The 25721-nt window shown below is 53.2% G+C and overlaps 2 protein-coding genes, 1 long non-coding RNA gene and 1 pseudogene across 3 annotated transcripts; 3 read left to right on the top strand and 1 right to left on the bottom strand.

Annotated features, from left to right (window-relative positions):
* Positions 1–1925: 1925 nt before the first annotated feature.
* Positions 1926–24933, top strand: LOC132594289 (uncharacterized). Its single transcript, XR_009560472.1, has 4 exons — positions 1926–2334; positions 2703–2865; positions 6388–6545; positions 24535–24933. It is a non-coding gene; the product is annotated as an uncharacterized lncRNA (long non-coding RNA).
* Positions 7298–15913, bottom strand: SGCA (sarcoglycan alpha). Its single transcript, XM_030840119.2, has 9 exons — positions 15877–15913; positions 14874–14996; positions 14616–14770; positions 14351–14423; positions 13810–14008; positions 13221–13383; positions 12110–12318; positions 11882–11908; positions 7298–7478 (listed from the first exon to the last, which is right to left on the bottom strand). The coding sequence occupies exons 1-9, from the start codon at positions 15911–15913 to the stop codon at positions 7298–7300; spliced, it is 1167 nt and encodes a 388-aa protein (XP_030695979.2).
* Positions 10640–11167, top strand: LOC115843751 (histone H1.9-like). Its single transcript, XM_030840121.2, has one exon. The coding sequence runs from the start codon at positions 10640–10642 to the stop codon at positions 11165–11167; it is 528 nt and encodes a 175-aa protein (XP_030695981.2).
* On the top strand, positions 20304–21464 carry LOC115843618 (small ribosomal subunit protein eS17-like; annotated as a pseudogene).
* Positions 24934–25721: the final 788 nt, after the last annotated feature.

Below are 25721 nucleotides of genomic sequence, written 5' to 3'. Positions count from 1 at the left end.
CCCAAAACATGACCCCTGGGTGTGTGGCGGCCTGGGGAGATCGTTTTGCCCAGCCCCTGCCTCCTGCCCTTTCCTTCTCATTTTTAGAAATTCCTGCTTCCTCTTCCTCCTTTCTCTCCCTCCCTTCCTTTTTCCCTCACCCTCTGTCTGCCCCTCCCTGCTGACCTGAGAGCCTGAGGCCCCCACAAGGAAGGTGACTGGTCAGCTCCCCAATCTCAGGGAAGAGGCACAGCAGTGTGCCGTCCGTGGGCACATAGAGGATCCAGGGAGTCAGAACTCCGGAGCAGACCAGGCGCCCAGAGACCTAGAGACGGGGAGAAGTTGACAGCTGTCCCATTCCTGCCCCCCTCCCAAGGTCTCAGGAACTAAACCTTTGGGCAGGAAAGGCCCTCATCCCTCCCTCAGGTCCACAGAGAGATGGACCAGTCCTCAGAGGCCGTTGTCTGCAATACTAATACCTTGGCTGTCATTCAGTAGTCGTGACGGTTAATTATGGCCTTTAATAATTCATCATTAGCACTTCTACCACATTCAGGAAAGTGTAGGACTGGAATCAGCCTAAAGAGGGCAAGAAATTGTGGCTTGTAAACAAAAGTTTATTCAATATGCAAATGACCCCAAGTTACCTCATGATCCTTTGATCAATCCATTGAATGATGGCCTGCCTGACACCAGCCTAGGCAACTCCCAGGCACCTGGACCTCCTGCCCCCTGAGGCCCTTGGCTGTCTTGGTCCCATCCCTATCTGTCGCACCGGCAGGTGCACCACGCTTCTCAACTTCCAGGCCTTTCTTTTTTTTTTTTTTTTTTTTTTTTTTTTTGCTGTATGCGGGCCTCTCACTGTTGTGGCCTCTCCCGCTGCGGAGCACAGGCTCCGGACGTGCAGGCTCAGCGGCCATGGCTCACGGGCCCAGCCGCTCCGCGGCACGTGGGATCTTCCTGGACCGGGGCACGAACCCGTGTCCCCTGCATCGGCAGGCGGACTCCCAACCACTGCGCCACCAGGGAAGCCCCAGGCCTTTCTTAGGTTTCAAATGTCTCATTGTCATCTCATTCTCCTGGCCAACCCAGGCTGAGTTTGACTTGAGTTTCCAAAGCTCTCCATGTCTATGGAATTCATCTCAGCCTTAAGACCAGACATTGGTGCCACTGTCTTGCTGTCATGTTTTCACCCTGTTATTCTTTTCAAGCCAAGAGGAGCTGGCTGAGGCCGGAAGCCAGGGGCTGAGACGCAGGGCTGGGTGCAAGTCTGGGTGTAGATGCCCGGGAGACTAAAGAGAGAGACCATGAGGTCAAGAGGTGGCCTTTCTGGGTGAGCGTGTGGAGTGTGACATCGCTGTGAACAGGAGTGAGCACGTGTGAGAGGAAGAGCACGTCCAGACCAGGCCCTGTGTGCAAGCAGCCCGCGGTGTGGAAGGCTCTAGGCTTGGGCTTGCTGCAATGATAAACTCATTCTCCATCTGCTGTCCAGTACGGTAGCCACTAGCCACTGTGGCTATAGAGCGCATGACATGTGGACAGTGCCCCCGAAGGACTCCATTTTAAATTTTATTGTAATTAATTTTAAAAGCTACCTGTGGCTCATGGCTACCATATTGGGCAGCACGGTAAAGGAGGGACTACACCTCTCACTGCATATGCACAACTCTACACGTGGGTACGTGTGTGCACACGCACGTATGAGGGCACGCCAGGTGACGCCGAGTGTCAGGGCGGTGGTGGTGGCAGAGCCCTGCTGTGCAGCCCCGCCTGTGTCATGTGGTTTGGGGCCAGAATGTGGTTGCAGAGTGTGTGCAGGACAGGAGGGGAGGGGGACAAAGGGGCCATTGTATCACATTCCCACCTCGAGCCCTCCTCCCCGCTGACATCACAGCTGCCCTAAATACAGCTGCCCAGACCCGCTGCCTGCACGGAGGCACAGCGTGGACTCCCACCCTGCTGCTCCGTGGGCTCACACTCGCTTCTCTGTGAGGGAATGGGTCATGCTCCTGTGGCTGATTTTTCAGTCAAATCCAGACCGAAAATTCTAGAAAGAGAGGAGGCTTCATTTGGATTTTTTACCTTTTTGCTCTCTCTCTCGGAATCGTGGGTCCATTTCGGGCTCGACCCCATCTCCTGGCAGGATTCTCTATAACCGAAACGTGGCGGATTTTCCCTCTTTTTTCTCCAGCTCCTTAACTGTCGGCTCCCCAGGTGCCCCCAAGACATTCCTGGCTGAGGTTGAGAGGGGCTTCCCTGCTGAGCATGGGCGCCTCAGGCCAGGGGCACACAAGGCCCGGTGAGGCTGCATGTGGGGCTCTCAAAGCCAAGACCCACAGGAGGAAGGAGAGCGAGGTGGGTTCCCCCGGCCTCCCCTGAGCGGATGAGAATGCGCCCACCGACCTAGGAGTAAACTGCATCAGTGTCCAAAGGGGCCCTGTACCCGTGGGGGTGGGGGGACGGTGGGGGGTCTGTGTACGTGCGGACTGCTTCCACACACAGATGGCGACCTGAGGGATGGGCCTGGGCATTTGAGACGTGTGTACATAGGCATGACAGAGGGCACAGGAGAGTCTGTGTGACGAGGATGAAAGGGGGACAGTAGAGCAGAGAGGAGTGTGGGGGAAATGAAGAGAGGCTGGAGGGGTGGGGCACCATCCTCAAGTCCAGGGCCGCAGGGCTCTAGTGCGGGTGAGCAGCTGTGTCTCTGTGTCTCCTCCCAGGTGTGTGCTCCAGAGGGTACCCAATAGGGCTGAGAGATGTCCATGGATCAGGAAGCAAGACCCTGGAAGAAGGACGGCTCTTGTCTCAGAGGGTAATCAGGCCCTTACACACACAGAGGTCCAGTGCTTTGCGGAGGATGTGCATGGCAAGGCCCGGAGGGAGGTGAGTTTGGTCCACATGGGTGCTGGAGAGAGTGGGGTTTTCTCTGCGTAAGACAGTGGAGGAAAAGGAAAATGGGGTAGGGTGGGGACCAGAGCACATTTTAGACCAAGGAGGCCACATATTCAAGTGCTAGGTGACTTCACTGCTGTGAGGCAAAGGCCTGCCACTCCTCAAGGTTTCTGAAAGCTCTGACACATGCAGAGGCCTGGTGTGAGGAGGTGTTCTGGAAAGTGCCTGAGTTCTGGGTTTGGGTCGATCTGAAGTGGAGATACAGGAAGGACCATGAAAACAGCACTGCGGTGGTGGGATGAATTGGGAGATTGGGATTGACATATATATACACTAATATGTAGAAAATATTAACTAATAAGAACCTGCTGTATAAAAAAATAAATTTAATTTAAAAATTATAAAAAGAAGAAAAGCACTGCCCGATAAAAATACAAAGTGAGGCACACACGTGATTTCTCATTTCCTAGCAGCCATATTAAAAATATAAAAAGAAACAGGGGATGTTAATTTTAATAAGATATTTTATTTAACCTAAGATAACCCCAAATATTATCATTTCATCAGTACATTTGCAGCACATCTCAGTTTAGAAGTCACATTTCAAATGCTCAGTGGCCACAGGTGGCCAGCAGCTGCCTTACCAGACAAAGCGGGATTGGACAGCAGGTCAGCGCCAATGAGCAGGTGAATTTCAAGCTCCACCCTCATTCACAGGGAGAGCTTGAACTTTTCGTAGAATGGAAATTGAGTCCATTTAATCCGGATCTTAGGGGACAGGGAGATCTCACAGACCTCTGGTTTTGGGGTGACCATGTGCATGTTTGTATGTCATAAAGTCTCCGTTCTCGGGAGCTGCCAGATGACAGGCACTCACCTAGTTCTCCCAAATTCTCACAAAAGCCTCAAGACAGTTATAATTAATATCTATGAGTAAAATGTCAGAGCTGTGATTGGAACCCTGCTCTCTCTGGCTCCAAATCCCAGCAGATACATCAATGGAGCTCTCTATAACACGGGGTCTAAGTGTGTGCGTGCATATACCTCAAGAATAAGGAAGAAGTGTGCAGGTGGGGGCTGAGGCCAGCTGTAGGGGTCCCTGTGTCCCCTGGTAGCAGAGGGCCTTCTCACCAATTTGAGAGGTGGTGAGCTACCATCTAGAGTCAGGCCATGCGCAAGGGCTGTGTTTGGGATACAGGTGGAGACGCTGGGTTCTGTGGGCATCGTGGGCGTGGCACTGGAGGCGATCAATTCTCAGGAGGGGAACACAACAGCTATTTGTCCTTGGCGGTGAGGGACTGGGGTGTGACTGCCAGGTGGAATCTTGCCCCCTTGCCCTCCCCGCGTGCTGCCAGCGTGGCCGGGAGCTGGGAGCCCAGGCACAGCTCTCTGTCCTCCGTAGTCACGCCATGCCCCCAGCCCCTGTCTGGGCCACTTCCTCCCGGCCAGCAGCCAGGCTCTCGTGTGCTCCTGGTAGCTGAGCTGGGAGGGAGGCGCTGCCAGGATCCCAAGGCAAAGTCGCGCAGCAAAGGGAAGCGTGGTGCGGGCCTCGGACTCTCCCGTCCTGGCCAGCACAGGAAGAGCGCATAGGCCCAGGGTGGCAGCATGAGACTCGGAGAGGGCGGTCCCCTGCTCACGGGGTGGGGGGCAGGGATCAGGGAGGAGCCACCCCAGACAGCCCGCTGACCGAGTGGAGCTTCCAATCTGAGCAGATTCTGTGCAGCTCCAGGTTTCAGCCAGATGAGGGGCCCCGGGGGAAGGAAATTGCACATGAGAAGTCGGAGAGCCCATGTGGTTGGGGGTTGTTACCTAAAGAGTTCTTCAGCCAACAAACGTTTATTGAGCACATACGCGGTGCGAGCTCGGAGCCTCTTCCTGCCTCCACAGATGCTTCTGGGATTAACTAACTAATGGGTGTGGGGTGGCCAGCAGGGAAGGGGGAGGCACCCACAAGATAACGGTAGAAACTTTGGCAATGGCCTTGCTCACCTCACCCCCTTTGCCCAGAGAGGAGCAGCAACCTCCTTAAGAGCTCGGAGTGGCCCAGACCTGATGGCTTCCCTTCACATTCCTTCCAAGCAACCTTCCTGAGTGCCTGCTGTGTGCGGGTGCTGCACCCCCTGGGGGCACACAGAATCTTGCCCTCCTGGAGCTTACATTCTAGGGCCAAAGCGGACCCCAACAAGGCGCTCCTACAGGGCACATCCTATGGGAGAGCACGGAGGCTGGGCAGAGGGCTCTCTCTGAGCAGGGGAAAGGCCTCTGTAAAGACCTGCCATTTGGGCAGAGGCCAGAATGACTGCACTAAGGGGAAGTTGTGTGGACATGGGGACTGGGGGTCCCCGGCAGAGGGAAGAGCGAGTCGAAGGCCCTGAAACAGGGTTGTGTTAGAAGGCAGCGCGGCTGGGGCACACAAGCAGTGGGAGGGGTGGTGATGTGGTCAGGGGGGTGGACGGGGTCTCTACGCCTGGCCAAGAGTGTGGATTAACTCTCGGTGTCACGGGAAGGCAGAGGAGAGTTGACAGCAGAGGGGTGAGACTCCCTGATTTTTCTTGTTAAAGGATGGGCCCAACTGGTGTTGGAGGCGAGACTGAAGGGGCAGGGAGGAGGCAGGGAGGCCACAGGGAGGCTGTTGTGGGGGTCTGGGGTGAGATCCTGGAGCTGGCCTGGGAAGGTCGTTGTGGAAGCCGTGAGATGTGGATGGATTCAGGACATTTTTTGAAGGTGGGGATTCTGGGAAGTGAGAGAAAGGAGAGCAACTTGGGGTCCTCGTGACCCCCTTGCCTATACATTTCTGAAGAGCGGGATGCAGTGTTCAGAAACTCGGCTTCCTCTGGGGTCCTTGGCTCTGGGGGCATCGCCATTAGACTGGGGGCTGCCCTGCCTGTTTCAGCCTCCCCTCAGCCCCCAGGTTGGGCCCTTGCCTCCAGGTGAGAGAAAACTCCCATGCATCCCCCCTACCTTCCCCCTCCACACACACACACACACACACACACACACACACACACACGGGGAAAAGGGGTGATTAAGCATCAGGACAGCGGGTGGGGCCCAGGCCTAGTGTGAGGGGCGTAGAAAGGGGTGGCGAGGCCTCAGGGTGGGCTTGTCTGTATTCTGTTGGAGCTGCCCTCGGCGTCAGGGGCCTGGGCCAAAAGGCCCTGCTTCTCCCTCCCCCTCCTTACCTGGGTCCCCTCTGGGGCTTAGTCCCTGGCCTGTCCTCCCCAGGGAGCATGAGATGTGAGACGGGATGTGCCCTGACTGGTAGGGGCAGGGGTGGAGCCGGCCTGCTTTGGTTGCAGCCACCTGAGAAAAGCAAGCTGTGGCCGCTTCCTGGTCAGCCAGTCTCTCCAGGGCTCACGTGGGGACCAAGCTGAGCTGGTGACCCCAAGCTCAACAAGGGCTGTGCAGCGTCCTGTGGACCTCGACCCTGTCCCTGAGGAGCGTACCGGGAGGGGTCGCTGATCCGGGTCACTGATTCAGGGTCCTGCACCCCAACCCCCTCTCCATATCTAGGTTATGACTCCCAAAGGGACCTCCCCCCAGGAGATCTGGATGGGTGAGAGCCTGGATCTCCTGCTTCCAGAGCCCCTCAACCCTCCAGAAGGCGGCGTGGAGGTGGACATGCCAGGTTTGAAACCAAGCTCTGCCACTTGCCTGCTCTGTGACCTTGGGTAAGTCACTCATTGTCTCTCGGACTCAGTGTCCTTGTCTATAAAATGGGGATGGCGATCCAGATATCCCTCGCCATTAGGTTCATGGGAGGATTAACATCAGGGCTGCATATGCAGGTCCTTCGCTCTTACTTTCAGAGAATTTGAGAAAGGGTCAAGAGTCCAGAGGGCAAGGCGGCAGCTCCTGGCTCCCTCGAAGGGCTCCCCCAAGGCAGAAGGGGAAGCAGAGGCAATGAGGGCTGGGAAGGAGGCTGCTGAGAGGAAGGTACAGCGATAGATGAGCAGAACAGCAGGTTTTATTCTGGGCGACCTGATCCCAGATACCCTCATCCCATCCCATCCCATCCTCATCTCTCTGCTTATTCCAAGCCTGGGGTCCACTGGGACAGGAGCTGGAGTCGGAAGGAAGGATGTGGCCATGGGTCGTGGCTGCTCTGTGCGTGGGGAGAGAAGGGAGGATGAGGCCAGGGTTGGAACTGGAGCGGCAAAGAGAAGAGAGGGTGGGGGTCTGCGAGGACCAGGCCCCGGTTCTCCTGCCTTCCCCACCCTGACCCTCTGAGTCCAAGTGCTTGGCACTGGGGCCCACACACCTGGCACTGCTGAGCACCCCCCACCACTGCCTCGGAGGGGCAGACAGGTCTGTGTGCCCTTTCCCATCCGCCCCCCTCACCTGCCCCAGCCTTGAGACGGAGGCCACCTTACTCCCAGAAAAGAGGCTGGCACTGCCCAGCAGGACCCACCTGTGTGGGCCCTCAGTGCTGGTCCAGGATGAGGGGCACCCGGGCGCTGTCCACTTGCGGGGGCAGCCGCTCGCCTGTGCTCACGTTGAACATGGGCAGGGTTGAGAGTGGCCGGGGCACCTCTCGGCTAGCTGCCATCTGTCGCAGCTCCTCTGTATTCCCACGGATGGTACAATGGTGGACCATCTGGATACTGGGGACACAGGGCCAGCAGAATCATCAGCTCTAGGAGTCAGCACCCACTTTGGGGTCCAGCCTGGCATTATCTCTGAGCCACCCTGAAGTCTTCCCCGCCTACAATGTGTGGGGAGACACACACGGGATGGGTGGGGGAGGACAAACAGGAAGTTCTACGGTGTCAGCTTAGTGTCCAGTGACTGAGGCATGGGGTCTGGGTGCAGACATCCTGGATTCAAAGCTGTGTGTCCTTTGAAAGTTGCTTAACCACTCTGTGCTTCAGTTTCCTCAACTGTAAAATGGGGATGATAATAATAGAACCTACCTCCTAGGACTGTTTTGGAGATTAAATGAGAAAATGCAGGCTGGGTGTTTAGAAAAGTGCCTGGCACATGGTAAGAGTTCCTGAGATACTAAGACATGAATAGATACCTACAGTGGTATTTATTACCAGAAGCCAGTGTTTGCTGGGCTCTATATTGTTTTTATATTCTGATGGTGATCCCCTGTGTCCCTTCTAGCAATCAGTTCCCTCTTCTAACATTCTCTCCCAGCACCGAACCTCCCTCCCCTCCCCGTCATCCCCATCTTAGTCTGGCAAATCTACCTCCTTCACCTTTTCCTAGATTTGCCCAAGTTCTTTCCTGCTGGGCTTTGACTGCGTGTATTTTGGACCCTCAGACCTGGGCTGCACTCCCTCTGTAACTTGACCCCCTCCCACCCTGCCCCAGGCTGTCCCCAGCATTGCTTAGCTCCAGACACACACAGAGTCTTGCTTCCTGTCTGTGTTTCGGACCAAGGCTCCTTGAGGCTGGAATGAGGTCCCACCCTCACCGGACTGGAAGCCCCAGCAGCGCCCAAAGGACTGACTACCACCCCCTTTAGTAAGTCCTACCTGAGCTCTAGCTCCAGTTTCCCCTAAGAAGGCTGAGCCTCGTTCTCATCTGACGTTCTCATGGGCTTGCTTTCTGCTGTCCGAACTTTAGTTCGTTTTGAGAAGTAGGGTAGGGTAGCACAGTGGTTAAGCATGAGAACCTGCTTTGGGTCTGAGTGTGAGTTCCACTGCTTACTGGCTGTGTTACCCTGTGTAAGTTACTTAACCTCTCTGTGTCACCATTTCCTCGACTGTAATGCAGTTGTTGTATGAATTAAGTGAGTTGATGCAGAAAAAACATTTACATCTACTGGTCAGCATGCAGCAAAAGATAGCTATTATTGTGGGGAGACTTCCATGGCTATTATTATCGTTGGTGCTGTTTTATTGTAGTAGGCCCACTGATAAACTTGGCCTCCAGTGGAAGGATGTTTCCGAGCCCTTTTACATGAACCCACCCACATTTGTGGGCTCAGCCTGGAGACCTTTTCCCAGACTACCTGCTGGGTCAGACAAACAACAGGGACTTTTCAGTACGGACAATAAGAACTGGTTTTCTTAAAGGGGTGGGGGCCCCAGGCAGGGTGGAAGCAATCCTACTTACTGCTGGATCACTGATCAAATCTGGGAGGAGGAAATGATCCCTACCCATGCCCGTGTCTCAAGTCGTGGACACAGACTCCAGTTAGAGCCTGAGAGATCAGACTACAGAAAAGTTTTTCTAGCTTCCTACTGAATGTGCCGGGGAGGGTCAAGATGAGCTATTGAGTCTGGAATTTGGCAAGCAGAGTTGTCCAAAACACAAGTTTCCATTAGCAGGCAAGGGGAGGCTGAGAGGGGACGGGAGCAGGAAGCGTGTGGCAGCGGAGGCAGCCTGGCAGGTAATGATCCCTCCGGTGGGGGAGGCCTTAGTTGATGGGCCTCCTCCCCACTCCCAGCCCCACATCTGGGTCTCATTACTCTAGTAACACACACAGGTGGAAAAACGTTCTGCGGACAGTTTTCCAGAGCAGCAGCAGAAGTCAGACCCGCGGTGCCCTCCCCCGCAGTCCTTCCACATCAGCACTTGGGCAGAAAAACCAACTGGCAGGCATTCTCCCTCTCCACACACACACGCACGCACGCACGCACGCACGCACAGCCCCTTGAGCCCTGATTCTGACACACAGATCACAGGAGAGGGTCATTGGGCTGGAGGTTGGGCTAGAGGATGTTCTGACCAATAAAATCTGATGTAGGTGAAAAACAGGCAGCAGAATCACAATTTTGGATCATTTGAAAAATGAACCTGAACAGGCAGAAAGAAAAAAAATAGGATTTTGTAGAAATAAATCAACACAAAATCCAAACCAACAAGGGCTGATACCACGCGCACGCGCACACAGGGTAAAATTGCTTATTGACTCGAAACTGATGGAGGAAGCATAGTTTCCTGACACCAGCAGAGCTAGAAAGTTGACCCAGGAAAGGCAGACCTGGTGGAAGTAACTGGCCAGAAGAGAATCCCCGCAGTGGCAGGAGACGACACTCATCAAATTTGGCACAGGCCCCCAAATTGAGAAATAAAATCCTCCTTGTAAAATTTACATAGAAAATCACTGATCCCAGTGGGGGAAAATTCTACCAAATAAAAATGAAAGCAGAAAAAAAAGCAAATCTTTTTCATTGCTTTGTGTAAAAAGTTGATCAAGGAATTAAATCGACTTAGATAGATCAAGGAATTACATTGATGTTCACTCAGGAACATTTATTCCCCATAAAAATTCAAAAATGTTGGTATAATGCTGATTCTAAAAATGTATTGTTTAACCCAATGGATTTATATGGTGGGGTCAAAATGGGGGGGTTAAGGCGCCCTAGAGTCAGCTGGCGAGAACATACACACCCCGTGGGTCCACCTGCTTGGCTCACTCAGCCACAGCCCTTCTCCCCAGGCTCCCTGGCACGTCAGATGCCCACACTACCTGGCGTCTGCCCCACCCAGGGGGGAACAACGGGGCTCCTGTGACCCTCACAAGATTCTGGTGACCTCACAATGCTCCCCTGAGGTCACCACAGGGATAACCTTACCACCCTCTGCACCTGAGGCACAGCTCTGCTGAGGCCAGCGTGGGTGACCATCCTTAGCCCTCCTTCTGGCCACCCAGGGAGGGCAAGGCTCCGGCCAGAGCCCTACAGGGAAGCCTCTGAGGGAACCAGGAACTGGGACGCACCTCCTCCACCGAGGAGTAACTCAGGGGAGACTTCCAGCCACCATCCTGGAGGTCCTCGCACCCAGTTCCCTTCACTGGCCCCAGGAAGAGATGAAGAAAGACACTTCGCTGCCACCCCCATCTGGGCCCTTGGCCTCAAACAGTGCCCTGGGTGCAGTCCAGCAGGCCAGCACGTCCGGACTCCCGAGCAAGAGAGGGACTGGGTGCCACGCCTCCTCCAAAACCCACCGGAAGCCCAACATATCCAAAGTGATCCTGGGGGTCATGGTGAGCAAGGGGGCGCGCAAGCGTGTGTCCCTGGCTACCCTGAGGAAGGCCATCGCCACCAGCGGCTACAACATGACCCGCAGCGCCTGGCGCTTCAAGCGAGCACTCAAGAGGCTGGTGGACAAGGGCATACTCAAGCAGGTGACAGGCAAGGGGGCCACAGGCTCCGTCTTCATGGCCAGCAAGCATGCCTCCAAGTTCAAAGAGACGGCAAAGAGACGGCAACGGCAGCGGCAGTGGCAGTCGGGGCAGCGCCGGCCTGGGCAGCGCCGGTTGCCCATGGGCTCCAAGCAGGGGCACAAGAAGCTCGCCAAGGGGGTTCGCAGGGCGGCCAAATGCTGCCACAGTTAACCAGGAAGGCTGGGCAAGCAGGGAGGGCTGCCAGGCCCGCCACAGGCTCAGTGCAGTGGGGATAAAAGGAGCCTAACATTTCACACCTGCCTCCTGGAATCTCTGGGGTTCAAGGGAGAGGGACAGAAAGAGGTCTGGAGGCACAGAGGACAGGTAAGGCCATGGGTGGGGAAAACCTGGGCAAAATAAGAGTGAGATAGATTTGGGAAGGGCTGGAAGGATTGAAAGCACCCAGATATTAGCTGGTCCAACCGCATCATCTTGCAGGTGAAGAAACTGAGGCCAGAAAGAGTCACAGTAACTGTGTGGCAGAAAGCAGCCTGGAACCCAAGTGTCTGACTCCCAGCGAACTGTGGTTGTGTGTGTGTGTGTGTGTGTGTGTGTGTGTGTGTGTGTGCGCGCTGGAAGCCTTTTAAGTTGCTTTCTAAAGTTGCTTCTCAAGCCCTTCTCCCAGGGTGGCAGCAGATCCCTGAAGCTTGGCTAGGTCCCCTCTCCTGTCCCACTTTAGGCTCCTCCATGGAGACCAGAAAATGAGAAAACCAAGCCAGGACAGGTCGGGCCCAGCGCCCAACAGCCGAGGGCTGGAGCGCACAGGCCGAGGGTAGCTTCATCATCCCAGAGTAATTTGGTTTGTGTGCTGCTCATGGAGGTTGGAGGGTCCAGCCTGCTAGTCTAGGAGACCTCCCACCCAGCCCCCAGATTTCCCCTACTCACTCAGAGGTGGCCAGGTCTCTCTTCAACCTGGAAAAACAAGGGAGGGGATTAGCTATTATCCACAACCCCTCCCGGTGCCAGGCCAGGCAAGGGGCCCTTCCTCCCTTCCTGGCTGAGGACTCTGCTCCCTGAGGGATCTGGGTCCCCACGTGGCACCAGTGCCACAAGGAATCCCACAACGTGAGCACCAGCCCCAGTGCCCTCCCTGCCCTCAGCCCCCACACTCACCGTCCCTCCCGCCGGCAGCACATAACGTAGGCCAGGAGCAGGGTGAGCAGTAGGGCCACCAGCAGGGGCACCAGGAGGGTGACCAGTGCGTCGGTCAGGAATTCTCGGGCTGTGGCCTCGGTGGGTGGGCAGAAGAACGGGTCGTGCTCCAGGATCCCATCACCTGGCGTGGGTACCTCGTCTGCCGGCTCTGGCACTGACTTGTCCACCTGCTCAGAGAGCCCAGGGCTGACCCAGGAGTGGATGGCCAGACACAGAGAACCTCAGGGCGCAGGGCAGGAGTTCTGGGGCCAACCTGCTCTATGCAACTGCAGGGATTCCTCCTGCCTGGCCTCCCCCAGCTCATGTGACCGAGCAGAACAAGCACTGGTCTAGGTGCCAGGAAAGAAATTCTAGGAGAGGCAGGACCACACAACGGTTAGAGCACAGCTCTCATGTTTGACTGCCTGGGTTTGAATCCTGTTTCAGACAAGTGCTATGCTGCAATGACTTACCCCTAGGTGCCTCGGTTTTCTCATCTGTAAAGTAGGGACGCTAATAGTGGTACCTGTCTCCTGGGTGGTTGTGAGGATAAAACATGTTGATTGCATAGTGCATTGCCCATGGCAGGTGCTCAAGAATGTTGATTACCAGTTCCTGCCTGTGCTGTCGGTCAAGTCACAGGAAGGGTTCCTAGCCCTGGGAATAAGATCTCTAGGGACCCTAGACCCCTCAGCTCAATATCCCAAAGAGCAGTAGTGAGCATCTTTGGTTTATAACATGGGGGTGAGAGCTATCTGTCCCTTATTTTAGGCCAATTTGCTGTGACACCTTAGAGGAAAATAGAGCTGTCACACAGAGGCCCCAGGTGGAGAAAGGAGTTTGGAACCATCCTGCGGGAGTGATTGTTCTAGCTGTTCCGTTGGGCACAGCTGGGGCTCCAGGAGCGGGTGATCCCTTGTCTGGATCATGGGCTCTGTTGCCCTCTTGTGGAAGAAGGTAGAACATGTGTGTGCGCACGCGCCCGCGAGTAGATAATTGAAGAAACGGAAATGGGATGGGATGGGGATGGAGGAGACCGTGATGGGGGCCATGCCCCGCCCCCACCCCTAGAACCAGGGTCCCTCCTCACCAACAACACGTTGCACCAGTCAACTCGGAAGTGAGGTGCCAAGGTGTCATAGCAGGACAGCAGTGGAGGCTGGCCCTGGGCACAGCGAGCTTGGCTGTCCGGGGATGCCACCATCTTCAGGCAGGTGGAGAAGGGTGAGGAAGAGCCCACCTTGATGTATACCCTGGGCCCAGACAGAAACCACTATCAGAAAATTGGGGGTATCACTGGGCACTGGAGATTTGAGGGTTATGGTCACCCTGAGATCTGGGGTTATGGTGAGAGTACACAGAGCACCCATCTTCTGGGGCCTTGGCCCCCAGGAATGTCCTTTGATGGATGGATCTATCATGTCCTTATGGGCACCAGGAAGTGCAGAGTTCAGGGTAACTAGGGTTTGGGCCCAGGAAGGGCAAGAGGGAGGAGATGAGGGGGTGGCCAGAAGGAAGTGGACAGTGATGTGATGCTGGGAAGTAAAGATGCGCACGGTGAGCGTGCAAGTGGTAAAGCCCCACTTGGAAGTTAGGGAGACCCATGTTCTATGCCCACCGCCTAGACAAAAGGCAAGCTGCCCCCTCCTCCAGGAAGCCCTCCTGGGCTGCATGCCTACCCTTCCTTGCGGCCCTCGATAGGAAGGGGGACTCGGCCCCCACGGTCCAAGGCAGAGGTGATGTTGAGCAGCTGGAGTTCCCCTGGCTCCCAGAGCCCCCCCAAGGCTGTGAGGAAACGGCCGGCAGGTGTCGAGGGCAGCACCTCCTCTACATCATGGCTGCGCACCAGGAACTCAGCCTGGTATGGTAGCAGGGGGCCTGGGAGGGCCAAGTGAGCACCTTAGGCCGCACCCAGCCCCCAGCCCTGCGTGGATCCTTCCTAAGCCTCCCACCATCCAAGCTGGTCCCCGTATCCCCTCAGCTCCCTTCCTTCCTCCCTAATACCCCCTATATCACAGGCCTCAAACGCCCTTCCTCCACACCCACAGCCTCAGTTACTCGCCCAAGCCTCCACCGTCTATCAGCAGAGCAGCCGAGAATACAACTCCAGAGTCTTTCCAGGGTGCCCTGCTCCCCACTACTCACTCTACACCCGCCTTCCAGGGGAGATCCCCCAAGACTGGCATTGGTGGGGTAGGGGTGGGGCGGGGCTGGCGGTACCTTCTGGGTCTCCAATCAACAGCACCAGCCTATGCCGGGTGGTGTCAAAGCTGTCCCGATTGTAGGCTGTGACCTGGAGGATGGGGTAGAGGGCTGAGAGGTGGGGTTAGGAGAGAACCTAACCCCTAACCCCGGGTGGTGCGGCTGGGCCTGGCGGGAGAAGACTGAGATAGCCCACCAAATTAGAGGCATGTGAGTCACGTAGATGAGTGAACGCCGGGTCCCTGTTGCAAGCGACACAGCCCACTGGGGCCCCTACTGGTACCTCGATGACCTGGCGTCCGCGATCTGCTGGGGTGGGGGCGCCATAGAGAAAGCCAGGCTGGTGGGGGCCGCGCTGGGCGTAGCGGAGCCACCTGGGCAGGTCTGGGTGTCCCTGGAGGTGGGCGTGGTAGGTGATAGGGACGGTGGCTGGGACAGCTGGCGGAAGGGAGGAGAGGGGATTGGAGACACAAGAGGAGCCTTCACCAGCCCTGGGCCAGGCGCCCCCAGCCCACCCCGGTGCCCCTCAGGCCCCTCTCACAGACGACGAGCTCAGGAAGGTGCAGGAAGTTTTCGCGATCCAGGGTGTGTACAAAGACGCGGCCCACGAGCGGGTGCAGGGTGGTCTGCTGGGCCTCGGTGCGCCCCAGCCCTGCCAGGAGACCTGTGGGGACCCACGACCCCCAGACACACGGCCCAGCCTCAGTCCTGGCCAGGGAATAAGGTCCCCTTTTCCACCAGCCCCTAGTGGCCCTGAGGGAGTGGAGACATGTGTGAGAGGAGGCAGATGGATTTGCTGGCTCCCAGGCAGGATGGGTTGGGGCCCTGGCTGTGCCGCACACTTTAATCAGTGACAAGACCCAGACCTTAGTTTGCTTTGGATTCACGGAAGCCCCTCACTCCTCATTTTGGGCCTCCATTGAGGGTCACAATGGGCAGGGACTGATGTCTGGCTGAAAGGGGTGTGGGGTGTGTGAGTGTGTGTCTGTGTGTGCGAGTGTGTGTGTGTGTTAAGAGCACTTGGAAAAGACCCCCAAGCTGACTGTGGGAGGCTGGAGGGGGTAGGAGGGAGGGAGAGGTAAGGACCCCTCGGAGGAGGCAGGTAGCCATTCTGGGGCCTCCACCCACCTCCCCTAATATACAGAGGGTAGAGGGCCCACACTGGAGGCCACTTAGGAGCTGAGCAAAGGGGAGCCTGAGCCCAGAGCCCCAGGGAGAGGACCTGCCCCAGTGACCCTCACACTCTCCCAGGGCCAAATTTAGCCTGGACCCAGAAAGAAGCCAGCCCATTAAAGGGCCCATGGCGCTCTGGGCCTGTGCAGTTAGGCCCAGCCTAGCCTAGGACACCTTGCCCCTCAGAGTTCCCAGCCAGCACCCCATATCGCAGCTCCCAGCCCCAGTTCCCTAGAGCCCCATGGGCTGTGGAATTTACACCCCAAAGTCCCTGTGGCCCTTGCCTCACCCCGACCCCCAACCCCTCCCCTGAGGAACTTCTCACCTCCCCCCCAACCTGGACCTCTCCCCTGAAGAAGACCCCAACTTACCCACAAGGAGAGAAATCCAGATTAGCACTGCTGCCATGGCTGTCCCAACCTGGCCCTGCCTGTGAGTGACAGAGACAGGAGCAGGGAGCAGGGAGGAGGGAGGAGGGAGGAGGGAGGGGGAAGGACGGGAAGATGTCCCAGAGCAGCTGGGCCCGGCTTCAGCCAGCGGGACCCTCCCCTTCCCCACCCAGAGCAGGCACTAAATCTAGGGTGGACACCCTCCTCACAGAGTGAGGGCCCTCCAATCATCCCCTTCTTAGGGCCAGAGTATATTTTCTAAACCATCAACCTGACTGCCTGAGGCCCCCCTTAAAACCCTAATGGCTTCCATCGCCCTGAGCTCCGCAGCGGCTGATGGCTCTCAGGCCCTGCCTGTACCTGGCCATGCTGTCCAGAATCCCCTCTCTTCCTCCTTACCCCCTCCCCGCATACACACACTACCCCAGGCTTCTGCCCTGCCTCCCTCTGCTGCCCCACAACCTGATCATCTCTCCTGAGTATACACCCCTTTGCACGAGCTCTTCCCTCTGCCTGGAGCTCCCTTCCTGCCCTAATCCTACCTTTCATCCTACCTTCTACTCACCTTGCAAGACGCAGCACAGGCATCCTCTCCTCTCTGAAGCCTTTCTGTCCTCCCTCCTGTGTGGCACAGCCAACCACACAGTGTTGCGGGGTGGCCTGGGATCTCATGATCTTTGCATCCCTGGACCTAGCCCAGGGCCTGGCAACTAGTAGGTGTAGGGGGCGAGGTGACAGCTTCATGAACAGCACGTGAGGGCACCCATTCACCCAGCCCTCTCCTCAGACTAGGCACCCCCAGCATGCCCCCCAGGTCCGGGAAGAGAGAGAGCTTTGGACAGAACCAACAAGGTAGAGACAGGGAGTAAAGGAGGCCTGCAGGCCTGGACATGAATCCCACCTTGACCCATTCACTGGAGAATATGGCCTTGAAAAATCATCTGCCCTCCCTAGGCTCTGTTTCCACGACTACGAAGTGGCAAGAACAGTGCTCTCCTCCGGGTGTCCTTGTGAGGAATCCACAAAATCGTGAATTCAGCACATATTACAGAGCACCTGCTATGTGCCAGGCACTGAGGAGGCAGAGATGAGCAGCCCCTACTCAGGTGGAGCTCTCACGTCAGCAGGTGATGACAGCTGCCCTCTGCCTGCTACTGTGCTGAAGGTTTTACATAGATTTACATATAGTAACTCATCCCATCCCCACGGCCGTTCCATGAAGCAGGTATTATCTTTGTCCCCATTTTACAGATGAGAAAACTGAGGCATGAAGGGTGTATAACTTTCCTGAGGCCACACTATAGACAGCTGAATGCATGTAAAGACCTCAGCCCGGTGCCTGACTCAGTCCAGGATGCCGCCAACGTCCTTGCCGGTGGGGTACCACTTCCCCTTCCTTCCTGCGTCTGCCGAAGGATCTCAGTACAGGTGTGATGGAAGCGGTGTGCCCTTCTTTCCCTGGACCACCCATTCAGAACAAGCAGAGGGGCACTCTCCCCAGATGCCCTGAGAAGGAGGCAGGGGACTGTGGGTGCCAGCGTTCCAAAATCCTCGGTACCTGTGTGAGCATTCTTCCTGGGCCTTGAGACATAGGGGGTTGCCACCTCATCCCCAGAGGCGAATGCCCCAGGCAAGGACATCTGGGACCTGCCCTGAGTCAGCCTGAGAGGGAGGGTGTTGGCCTGAAGATTGGGGTGACCGGTGGGCATGTTACTCAGTCCTTGTCCCTTCCTGTCTCTCCCCACATGACCATTCCACCTGTCCTTGGATAGCCAGCAAATTCCAGAATGAGTGTCCACTTAGGCTCTCAGACAGGGCAGGGTATGTCCCAGAGTCACCTTTGTACCTCTCTGCCTTCTCAGAGATGGAGGGCAAGAGGAAGAAAGGAGGCAGAGGAAAGTCAGAGGGCTCTGGGGGAGCAGGCAGAGGTGCCAGAGCCTGGCTAGCTGCCCAGGCCTCAGCCCCTCAGTGGCTCCATGTGATTCCCTCCCTCCCTGGCTGCTGCCTCTCCTGCTATTTTTAGAGCCACCCAAGCACACCCTCAGCTGTCTTAAGGTGGCATTGCCCGAACCCAGTGCCACCAGGCCCACTGAGGCCAGCCTTTCTTACTGATCCTTCGCTCTCTCCCCAAAATCAAGGGAACCAAGGACTGGGCCAGGAGGCAGCTGGAAGTCCCTTGAAAGTCTCCTCTGCCCCACAGATGACCTCCCCACCTCAGAGCTGTCTGGATTGCAATCTGCTGCTATAACAGATTGAGTGCCTTCCGTTCCTTGAGGCTTAAGGGTGGTGGTGGTGGGCGGGTGTCACAGGGTCTTTAAACCTATTCTGGAAATTTTAAAATAAAACTAAAATATATAGAATAATACAATGAGCCCCCGTATATCAATCAGCCAGCTTCAACAATGATCAACTTATGGCCAATCTCATTTCATCTAGAGCCCTCCCAGTTAATTTCCTCTGTCAATATTTCAGTGTGAATCTTTGAAAGATAATGACTTTTTAAAAATATAATCACAACTAAACTACCCAATGACATTATTTTACCATAAGGTTAATAATAATTCCTTAATATCAGATCTATAGTGCTCAACTTTCCAATTTCTCATAAATGTCTTTTTTTTTTTTACAATGTACTTGATTGAATCAGGATCTATATAAGATGCACACACTGCAACTGATCGATAAGTCTCTTTGAAATCTCTTTAAATCTTTGGAGTCTCCCTCCAACTAACTCTCTGTCTCTCTCTGCCCTTGGGGTAACCAGGTCATTTGTCATGTAATTTCCAAGTCTGGATTTTGCTGATTGCATCTCTACTGTGTTCTTTAAAATATTCCTCTGACCTCTGTACTTCTTATAAATTGTATCTCCTGGACATTGTTTTTTCTTGTAAATTGTAGTTGGATCGAGAGTCCTGATCAGGTGTATATTCCACTTTCTTTGGCAAGACCACTTCATAGGTGGTCATAGGAGCCCATCTTGAGCTCCTGATTTTGTCCTATCCAGCTGAAGCACCCATCTAGGTGAACTGGAGGGTCAGTTCTGCACCTGGGTTTTTCTCAGCCTTGTCTCCAAAAGCCCAGCCCAGGTTCCCATGCCTCTGCTTTACTCCTGCTACTCCAGCCCTGACCTCAGCTAGCTGATTCTCTGTCCCTGCTGCTTTGCCTTCCGCACCTGTCTCCCCAGCTTTCTGCCCCATCTTGGCCCGTCAGTGTCTCAGTTTAATCCCTTGGGTCCTTTGGCCCTGTCTCTCCCCATCTCAATGAATGTTTGCTGAATAAATGAATGATTGATTGAATAATATATCATCTCCCCAACTCTCTCATTCCACTTCCGTCTCTATGAACCTGTTTCTTGATCTCTGAGAGCCATATTTTCTTCATCTGCATCTAAAACGGAGGGTTAGATGTTGGCATGAGGGACAAAGGAAAGGGATTCTCGTCATTGTGATCTGACTGTCGCATCTGCCTCCCAGACTCCACCCACATCTTTCTCCTGCATCCTCTTCGCCGCCTCCAGCACTATAACAAAGGGTGCGATCTGACGGTCTGCCACGAGAGGGCGCATTCGCCAGTTCAGGCCCGGACTTGCGCCTGCGCATTATGGGGCCCGAGCCGGGTGGCCCGTTGGAATGGCAACAGAGAGCCCCGCCCCAGGCTACGGATACGCGTCAGAGGTGCTTGCTAAGCTCGGCGGCTAGAGGGGGCGACGGAAGAGGGGACCCACGGCCTCTAGCCCTTGCTTGTCCTCCCCTTCCGGGTCCGGAGGATGTTCTTCCAAACAGGGAGGAGAACCCGCGAGGAGGCAGGGCACTGGAGACAATGCCCTGTTTCCCACTCTCTCCATCATTTATATCATTTCTCCGACTTGAAACACTTCCATTTTTCCCCACCCCCACGACGTTTGGGGACACCAGCCTGAGGACCTAAGTGTACCCAGAATCCTACCCCCCTTTTATCGGTGAACTTCAGTCTTCAGAGGGGTTCCTTGAGCCTCGTGGCCGCCCAAAGCCATCAATCATGAGTCTGAGCATGCCAGAGACCATCCCTGGCCAAACTTTTTAGCTTAGAGGAGAAACACAGAAGGAGGGGGACTGTCTGAGGCTTCACAGCGCAGTGTTCCGCACAGCTCGATTGCTGCACTTGGAGCTTACAGCCCTTCCCTTTCTGTAAAGTGGGGGCAATATGGGTCCACGAGATAACGGAAGAAAAAGTGCTTTGTAAACTGTAAAGCTCTGGAGAGAGTAAGGGGTCTTTTATTTATAACAGTGCAAGGCAGGAGCCGCCCAGGGCCAGCCCACTGGCACAGCCCAGGAGCTGGGAGAGGTCAGATTTAGAAGCTACCACTCAGCGATAGAGGATTAGGAAATAAAAGAAACAAAATCTCACTCTTTTACCAAGGACCTGCCAACATGGGCCACGTTCACACCAAAACCGTGAAGAAGGTGGCCCGGGTCGTCAATGAGAAATAATACAAGTTCCTGGGCAACGAATTCTGCACCAACAAGCGTGTGTGCGAGGAGGTGGCCATTATTCCCAGCAAGAAGCTTCGCAGGGAGAAAGCAGGCTATGTCACACATCTGATGAAGCAGTTTCAGAGAGGCCCAGTGAGAAGTGTCTCCATTAAGCTGCAGGAGGAGAGAGAATTATGTGCCTGAGGTCTCAGCCCTGGATCAGGAGATCATTGAAGTAGATCCTGACACTAAGGAAATGCTGAAGCTCTTGAACTTTGGCAATCTGTCCAACCTGCAGGTCACTCAGCCCACAGCTGGGATGAATTTCAAAACACCATGGAGCCAGTTGACTCTGCTGTGCTGTAATATTTTCACCGTAAACCTTGGGACCAAAAAAAAAAAAGGAAAAAAAGACTCAGACTTTTTTTTGCAGATGGTATGATTATATAGAAAACCCAAGAGATTCCATAGGCATGTTGTCAGAGCTATTAAGAGAGATCAGCAAGGTTGCTGGACAAAGTTTAACATCCAAATACAAATAAAATACAAAATTCAGCAGTGTTTCTATACACAAGCAATAATTTATTAGAAACTGTAATATCTTTTTAAAAAGAAATAATTCACAATAAAATTAAAATTGTACAGAACCCAGAAAAATATTAGAAAAGATATCTGAAGATATTTGTGAAGAAAAACTATAGGCTATAAAACCATAAAAACTATAGGCTAAAAAAAGAATAAATTGAGAGATGTATTAAGTTTAGGGATGAGAAGCCTCAATGTCACTAAGACAGTTCTCTCCATAAAAATATGTCGATTCAAGGCAAGTCCGCTGAATATTCCAACAGGATTTTTCAAAGAGCTAAGCAATGATTCTAAAATTCATATGGGAGAGCAGAGGACCAAGAATAGACTAGACAATTCTGAAACGAAGACTTATTTAAGCGATAGTAATTAAAACAATGTGGTATTGGTGCTGGGCTAGACAAAGAGATCAATAGAATAGAGTGCCCAGAAACAGATCCAAGCATATGTGGAAATGTGATTTATGATGGCAGTGGCATTGCAACGTAATGAGAGAGAATAGGCAACTCAATAAAAAGTGTTGTGACAGTTGACTTTTCATCCATAAATATTAATTCCAGATGGATTAAAGACCTAAAAGTGAGAAACAAAACTTTAAAATAATTAGAAGAAAATGTAGGAGATCTCAGAGCAGGAAAAGTTTTCTTAGATGAGAGACACAACTCACAAAAGATTGATTTCATTACATCACAAAAAAAAAAAAAAGATTTCTTCTATGAAAATGACGTTATAAACAAAGTTAAAAGACAAGCAACAGCCTAGGTGATAATATCGGCAGCACATAAAGCAGATAAAAAGTTAGTATCCAGGATATGTAAAGAGCTCCTACAAATCAATAAAGCAAGCACAGAACTTTTGAGTGCCACCCCAAAGGGCAGTCTTTCCCTTATTCCTTGCTAACAGAATCCTGATTCAAAAGTCAGGGGTCTAGGCTTTGGGTGAAGCTGGGCCTTCCCCATCTGCATCAGGTGAACAGTGATTGGTCTAAATAGAGCATGATAATACAGTTCTTCTGGTCAACGATTAGTTTAGGTGTGGACCTGGATGCAGTTCTGTCCACTGAGACCAGAAGGAAGAGCTCCTGTGGGCCTCTAGGAAAAAGACACTGAGAAGAAAGCATCCACTTTCTTCTGCCTCTGGACACTGTTGTCTGCATGAGACGCCCGGAGCTGAGGCAGCCATCATGGACCATGGTGGGGCCAGTCTAGGAAGCAAACAACATGAGGAGGGTCTTATAGAAAGATGGAAAGAACCTCTTCCTTGATGTCATAGTTGAGTCTCTAAATGAACCAAACCTGGGACTCCTTGTTATGTGAGATAATAAAATTCCCTTTTTTGATTAAACCACTTCTAGTTGGGCTTTCTGTAACTTGTATCAACAGCTGCACTGGAGAGCAAAGGATGTGGACGTAAGCAATTTGCCTGGAGGAAACCCAGATGGCCAATAAGCATGATAAGATGCTCTACCTCAGAGGCAGGGAATGCAGATTCAAATGAGATACCACTTCACACCCATCAGATTGGCAAAAATAGAAAGTCTAACAAGAGCAGATGTTGGCAAGGATGTGGTCAGATAGGACATCTTGTACAAATGCTGGTGGTGAAAGCATAAACTGGCTTAGAGAGCAGCTTGGCAGTACTAGTCTAGGTGACAGGGTGCCTGCAACCCTGGCTTCCTGCTCCGAGCTGTGCACTCCAGAGATGGGTTAGACAAGCACAAGGGTGTTCATCGCAGCCCTGCTTATAACAGCAAAACACAGAAACAACTAAAAGGCCCATGAGTAGAGGAACTGATGAATAAGTTGTGGCTTATTCATATGATGAAATAGAAAACAGAAGTTAATATGAATGAACCAAAGCCACATGTATTAATGTGGCTGCATCGTGGAAAACACCTCAAGTGAAAAAAAGACGCAAAATGATACACACAGCATGATGGTCATTATATACATTTTAATAATACAGAAAACATTACCATACGCTGCTTTATGAATACTTAAATGTGTAGGGAAAGTATGAAATTATGGGCTAGACTTAAAAGGTAAGGAAATTCTGACATATGTTACAACGTGGGTGAATCTTGAGGACATCCTGCTATTCGAAATAAACTAGTCACAAAGGGACAAATACGGTATGATTCCATTTATATGCTGTACCTAGAGTAGTCAAATTCATAGAGACAGGAAGTAGAATGGTGGTTGCCAGGGGCTCGGGGGTGGGGCCTGGGGAGTTATTGTTTAGTGGGTAGAGAGTTTCAGTTTGGAAAGATGAAAAAGTTCTGGAGATGGATAATGGCGATGGTTGCATAACAAGGCAAGTGTACTTAATGCCAATGAACTGTACACTTAAAATGGTTAAAATAGTAAATTTTATGTTATGTATATCTGACAATTAAAAATGGTAATTTAAGAATTATGGGCTAGGGACTTCCCTGGCGGCGCAGTGGTTAAGAATCCGCCTGCCGGGCTTCCCTGGTGGCGCAGTGGTTGGGAGTCCGCCTGCCGGTGCAGGGGGACGAGGGTTCGTGCCCCGGTCCGGGAGGATCCCGCATACCGCGGAGCGGCTGGGCCCGTGAGCCATGGCCGCTGGGCCTGCGCGTCCGGAGCCTGTGCTCCGCGACGGGAGAGGCCATGGCAGTGAGAGGCCCGCATACTGCAAAAAAAAAAGAAAAAGAATCCGCCTGCCAATGCAGGGGACACGGGTTTGAGCCCTGGTCCGGGAAGATCCCACATGCCGCAGAGTAACTAAGCCCGCGTGCCACAACTACTAAAGCCCGCGCGCCTAGAGCCGGTGCTCTGCAACAAGAGAAGCCATCGCAATGAGAAGCTCGCGCACCGCAATGGTAGCCCCTGCTCGCCACAACTAGAGGAAGCCCGCGTGTAGCAACGTAGACCCAACGCAGCCAAAATATTAATTAGTTAATTAATTTTTAAGATTATGGGCTATAAAGGATGCATTCCAAATTTGTGAGAGTGGGTAGGGTGGGCAACAGGACTGGGGATAAAGAGAAAGGGGATTGGGGCTTGGTAGCGCAGTGGTTGAGAAGCTGCCTGCCAATGCAGGGGACACGGGTTCGAGCCCTGATCTGGGAAGATCCCACATGCTGCGGAGCAACCGGGCCCGTGAGCCACAACTACTGAGCCTGCGCGTCTGGAGCCCATGGTCCACAACGAGAGAGTCCAAGATAGTGAGAGACCCGCGCACCGCGATGAAGAGTGGGCCCCGCTCTCCGCAACTAGAGAAAGCCCACGCACAGAAACGAAGACCCAACACAGCCAAAAATAAATAAATTAATTAATTTTAAAAAAGAGAAAGGGGATTGAACCTGTGCCCCCTGCATTGGGAGTGTGGAGTCTTAACCACTGGACCACCAGGGAAGTCTCTGATAGCATTTATAAATTCTGTTTGTTATGTGATTCTCTGAACTTTTCTTTTTTTTTGGCCCCTACCAGGGATCAAACCTGAGCCCATGGCAGTGATAACACCAAGTCCTAACCACTGGACTGCCATGGAATTCCCTGAACTTTTCTTATTTTTAAAGAAACTTTTCAAACTAAAAGTAAAAAAGTAAGTGCACATTCTTTTTCTTTTTTTTTTCTCTCAGAAACAAGAGTTCTCCAAAGTAGAACTGCCCTGAAGTGGCAACATTTGTCACCCAACCCTCGCCCTCAAGGCCACCTGAAGTGCAAAGGATTGAGTGTGGAGCCTGAAAGCTGGCTTTGCAGACAGTACCTAGGCCAGGCGCATGCAGCCTGGCCGAGCCCGGTGGAACCAGTTGGGAGGGGAGCTGGCAGGGCCAGGATTCTCTCTCCTTTGACCTGGGGCAGGTGAGGCAAAGGCTGGTGGGAAGGTGACTCTGAGAGCCAGTCTCTTCCCCAGGCATCCACTGCAGATCCAGAGAGCAGATGAAAAACAGAAACCAACATCAAAACACAGGAATGTGTAATAATAGCAGTTGGAGCAGTTCTACGAATCTGCTGATGACAAAATAATATTGCTCAATCTTTCCAGTTATTTTTTTTTCTTTGACCTCCCTGCATATCTCTGGAGCTCCGACGGCTATGGCTGTCTGCTTTGCAAAATACATATTTACAAGCCCTCTAAGCTTAGCTAAATATAGGCTTTCTTTTAAAGCAGCTGATGATTTGGAGAAATCTTTCCTCTGTCCTAACCCTTCCCTGCCCCCAACACACACACACACACACACACACACACACACACACACACACACACACACACACACACACACACACACACACACACACACACACCTGACTCTTCCTTCTTGGTCTCCTTCCTGAATCTCTAAGAGGTATCTGAACTTTCCAAGTGACACTAGAATGAAGCGTGGAGGGTGGATGAAAGAAAGCGGGGCAGAGCAGAGGGACCCAGGCAAGCCAGTCTCCCAGCTGTGGGAGGACCCCAAGGGGCACTCTTTCTGCAGGGGCACTGGGGGACTTGAGACACTAAGAGGAAGGAATGAAAAACACTTTGGGAGGTAGAGAAGGAAGGTCACCTTCACTCCAGGGATGATCCCAAAAGCTTTGGAGGAGCTGCAGGCAGGGGGTGCTTATATTTCAGAATTTCATATAATAGACCTTAAAAGGAAACAAGAGGCCCTATAGTCCAATGAAGACACAGGTGGAGATGCAAATACCGATGCCCACTTTCAGTCGTACCTCCCCACACGTGTACACGTGTGCACACGCACCCATACACGTTCAGATATACATGTAATCAATAACAACCAAGCTCCTACTTTGTGCCAGGAGCTGTTCTAAATGTATTTAA

Source organism: Globicephala melas, chromosome 20 (assembly GCF_963455315.2).
Source record: "Globicephala melas chromosome 20, mGloMel1.2, whole genome shotgun sequence".
Taxonomy (NCBI): domain Eukaryota; kingdom Metazoa; phylum Chordata; class Mammalia; order Artiodactyla; family Delphinidae; genus Globicephala; species Globicephala melas.
Note: the sequence above shows the minus strand (reverse complement) of the source record. Positions and strands in the feature narration are given on the sequence as shown.

Coding starts and splice junctions, on each gene's coding strand:
- LOC115843751 (XM_030840121.2), top strand. CDS start 10,640: ATGAAGAAAGACACTTCGCTGCCACCCCCATCTGGGCCCTTGGCCTCA.
- SGCA (XM_030840119.2), bottom strand. CDS start 15,913: ATGGCAGCAGTGCTAATCTGGATTTCTCTCCTTGTGG. Junction 12,319..13,220: donor ACTGGTGCAACGTGTTGTTG/GTGAGGAGGGAC, acceptor CTCTCTGAGCAG/GTGGACAAGTCAGTGCCAGA. Junction 11,909..12,109: donor TGCTGCCGGCGGGAGGGACG/GTGAGTGTGGGG, acceptor TTGTTTTTCCAG/GTTGAAGAGAGACCTGGCCA.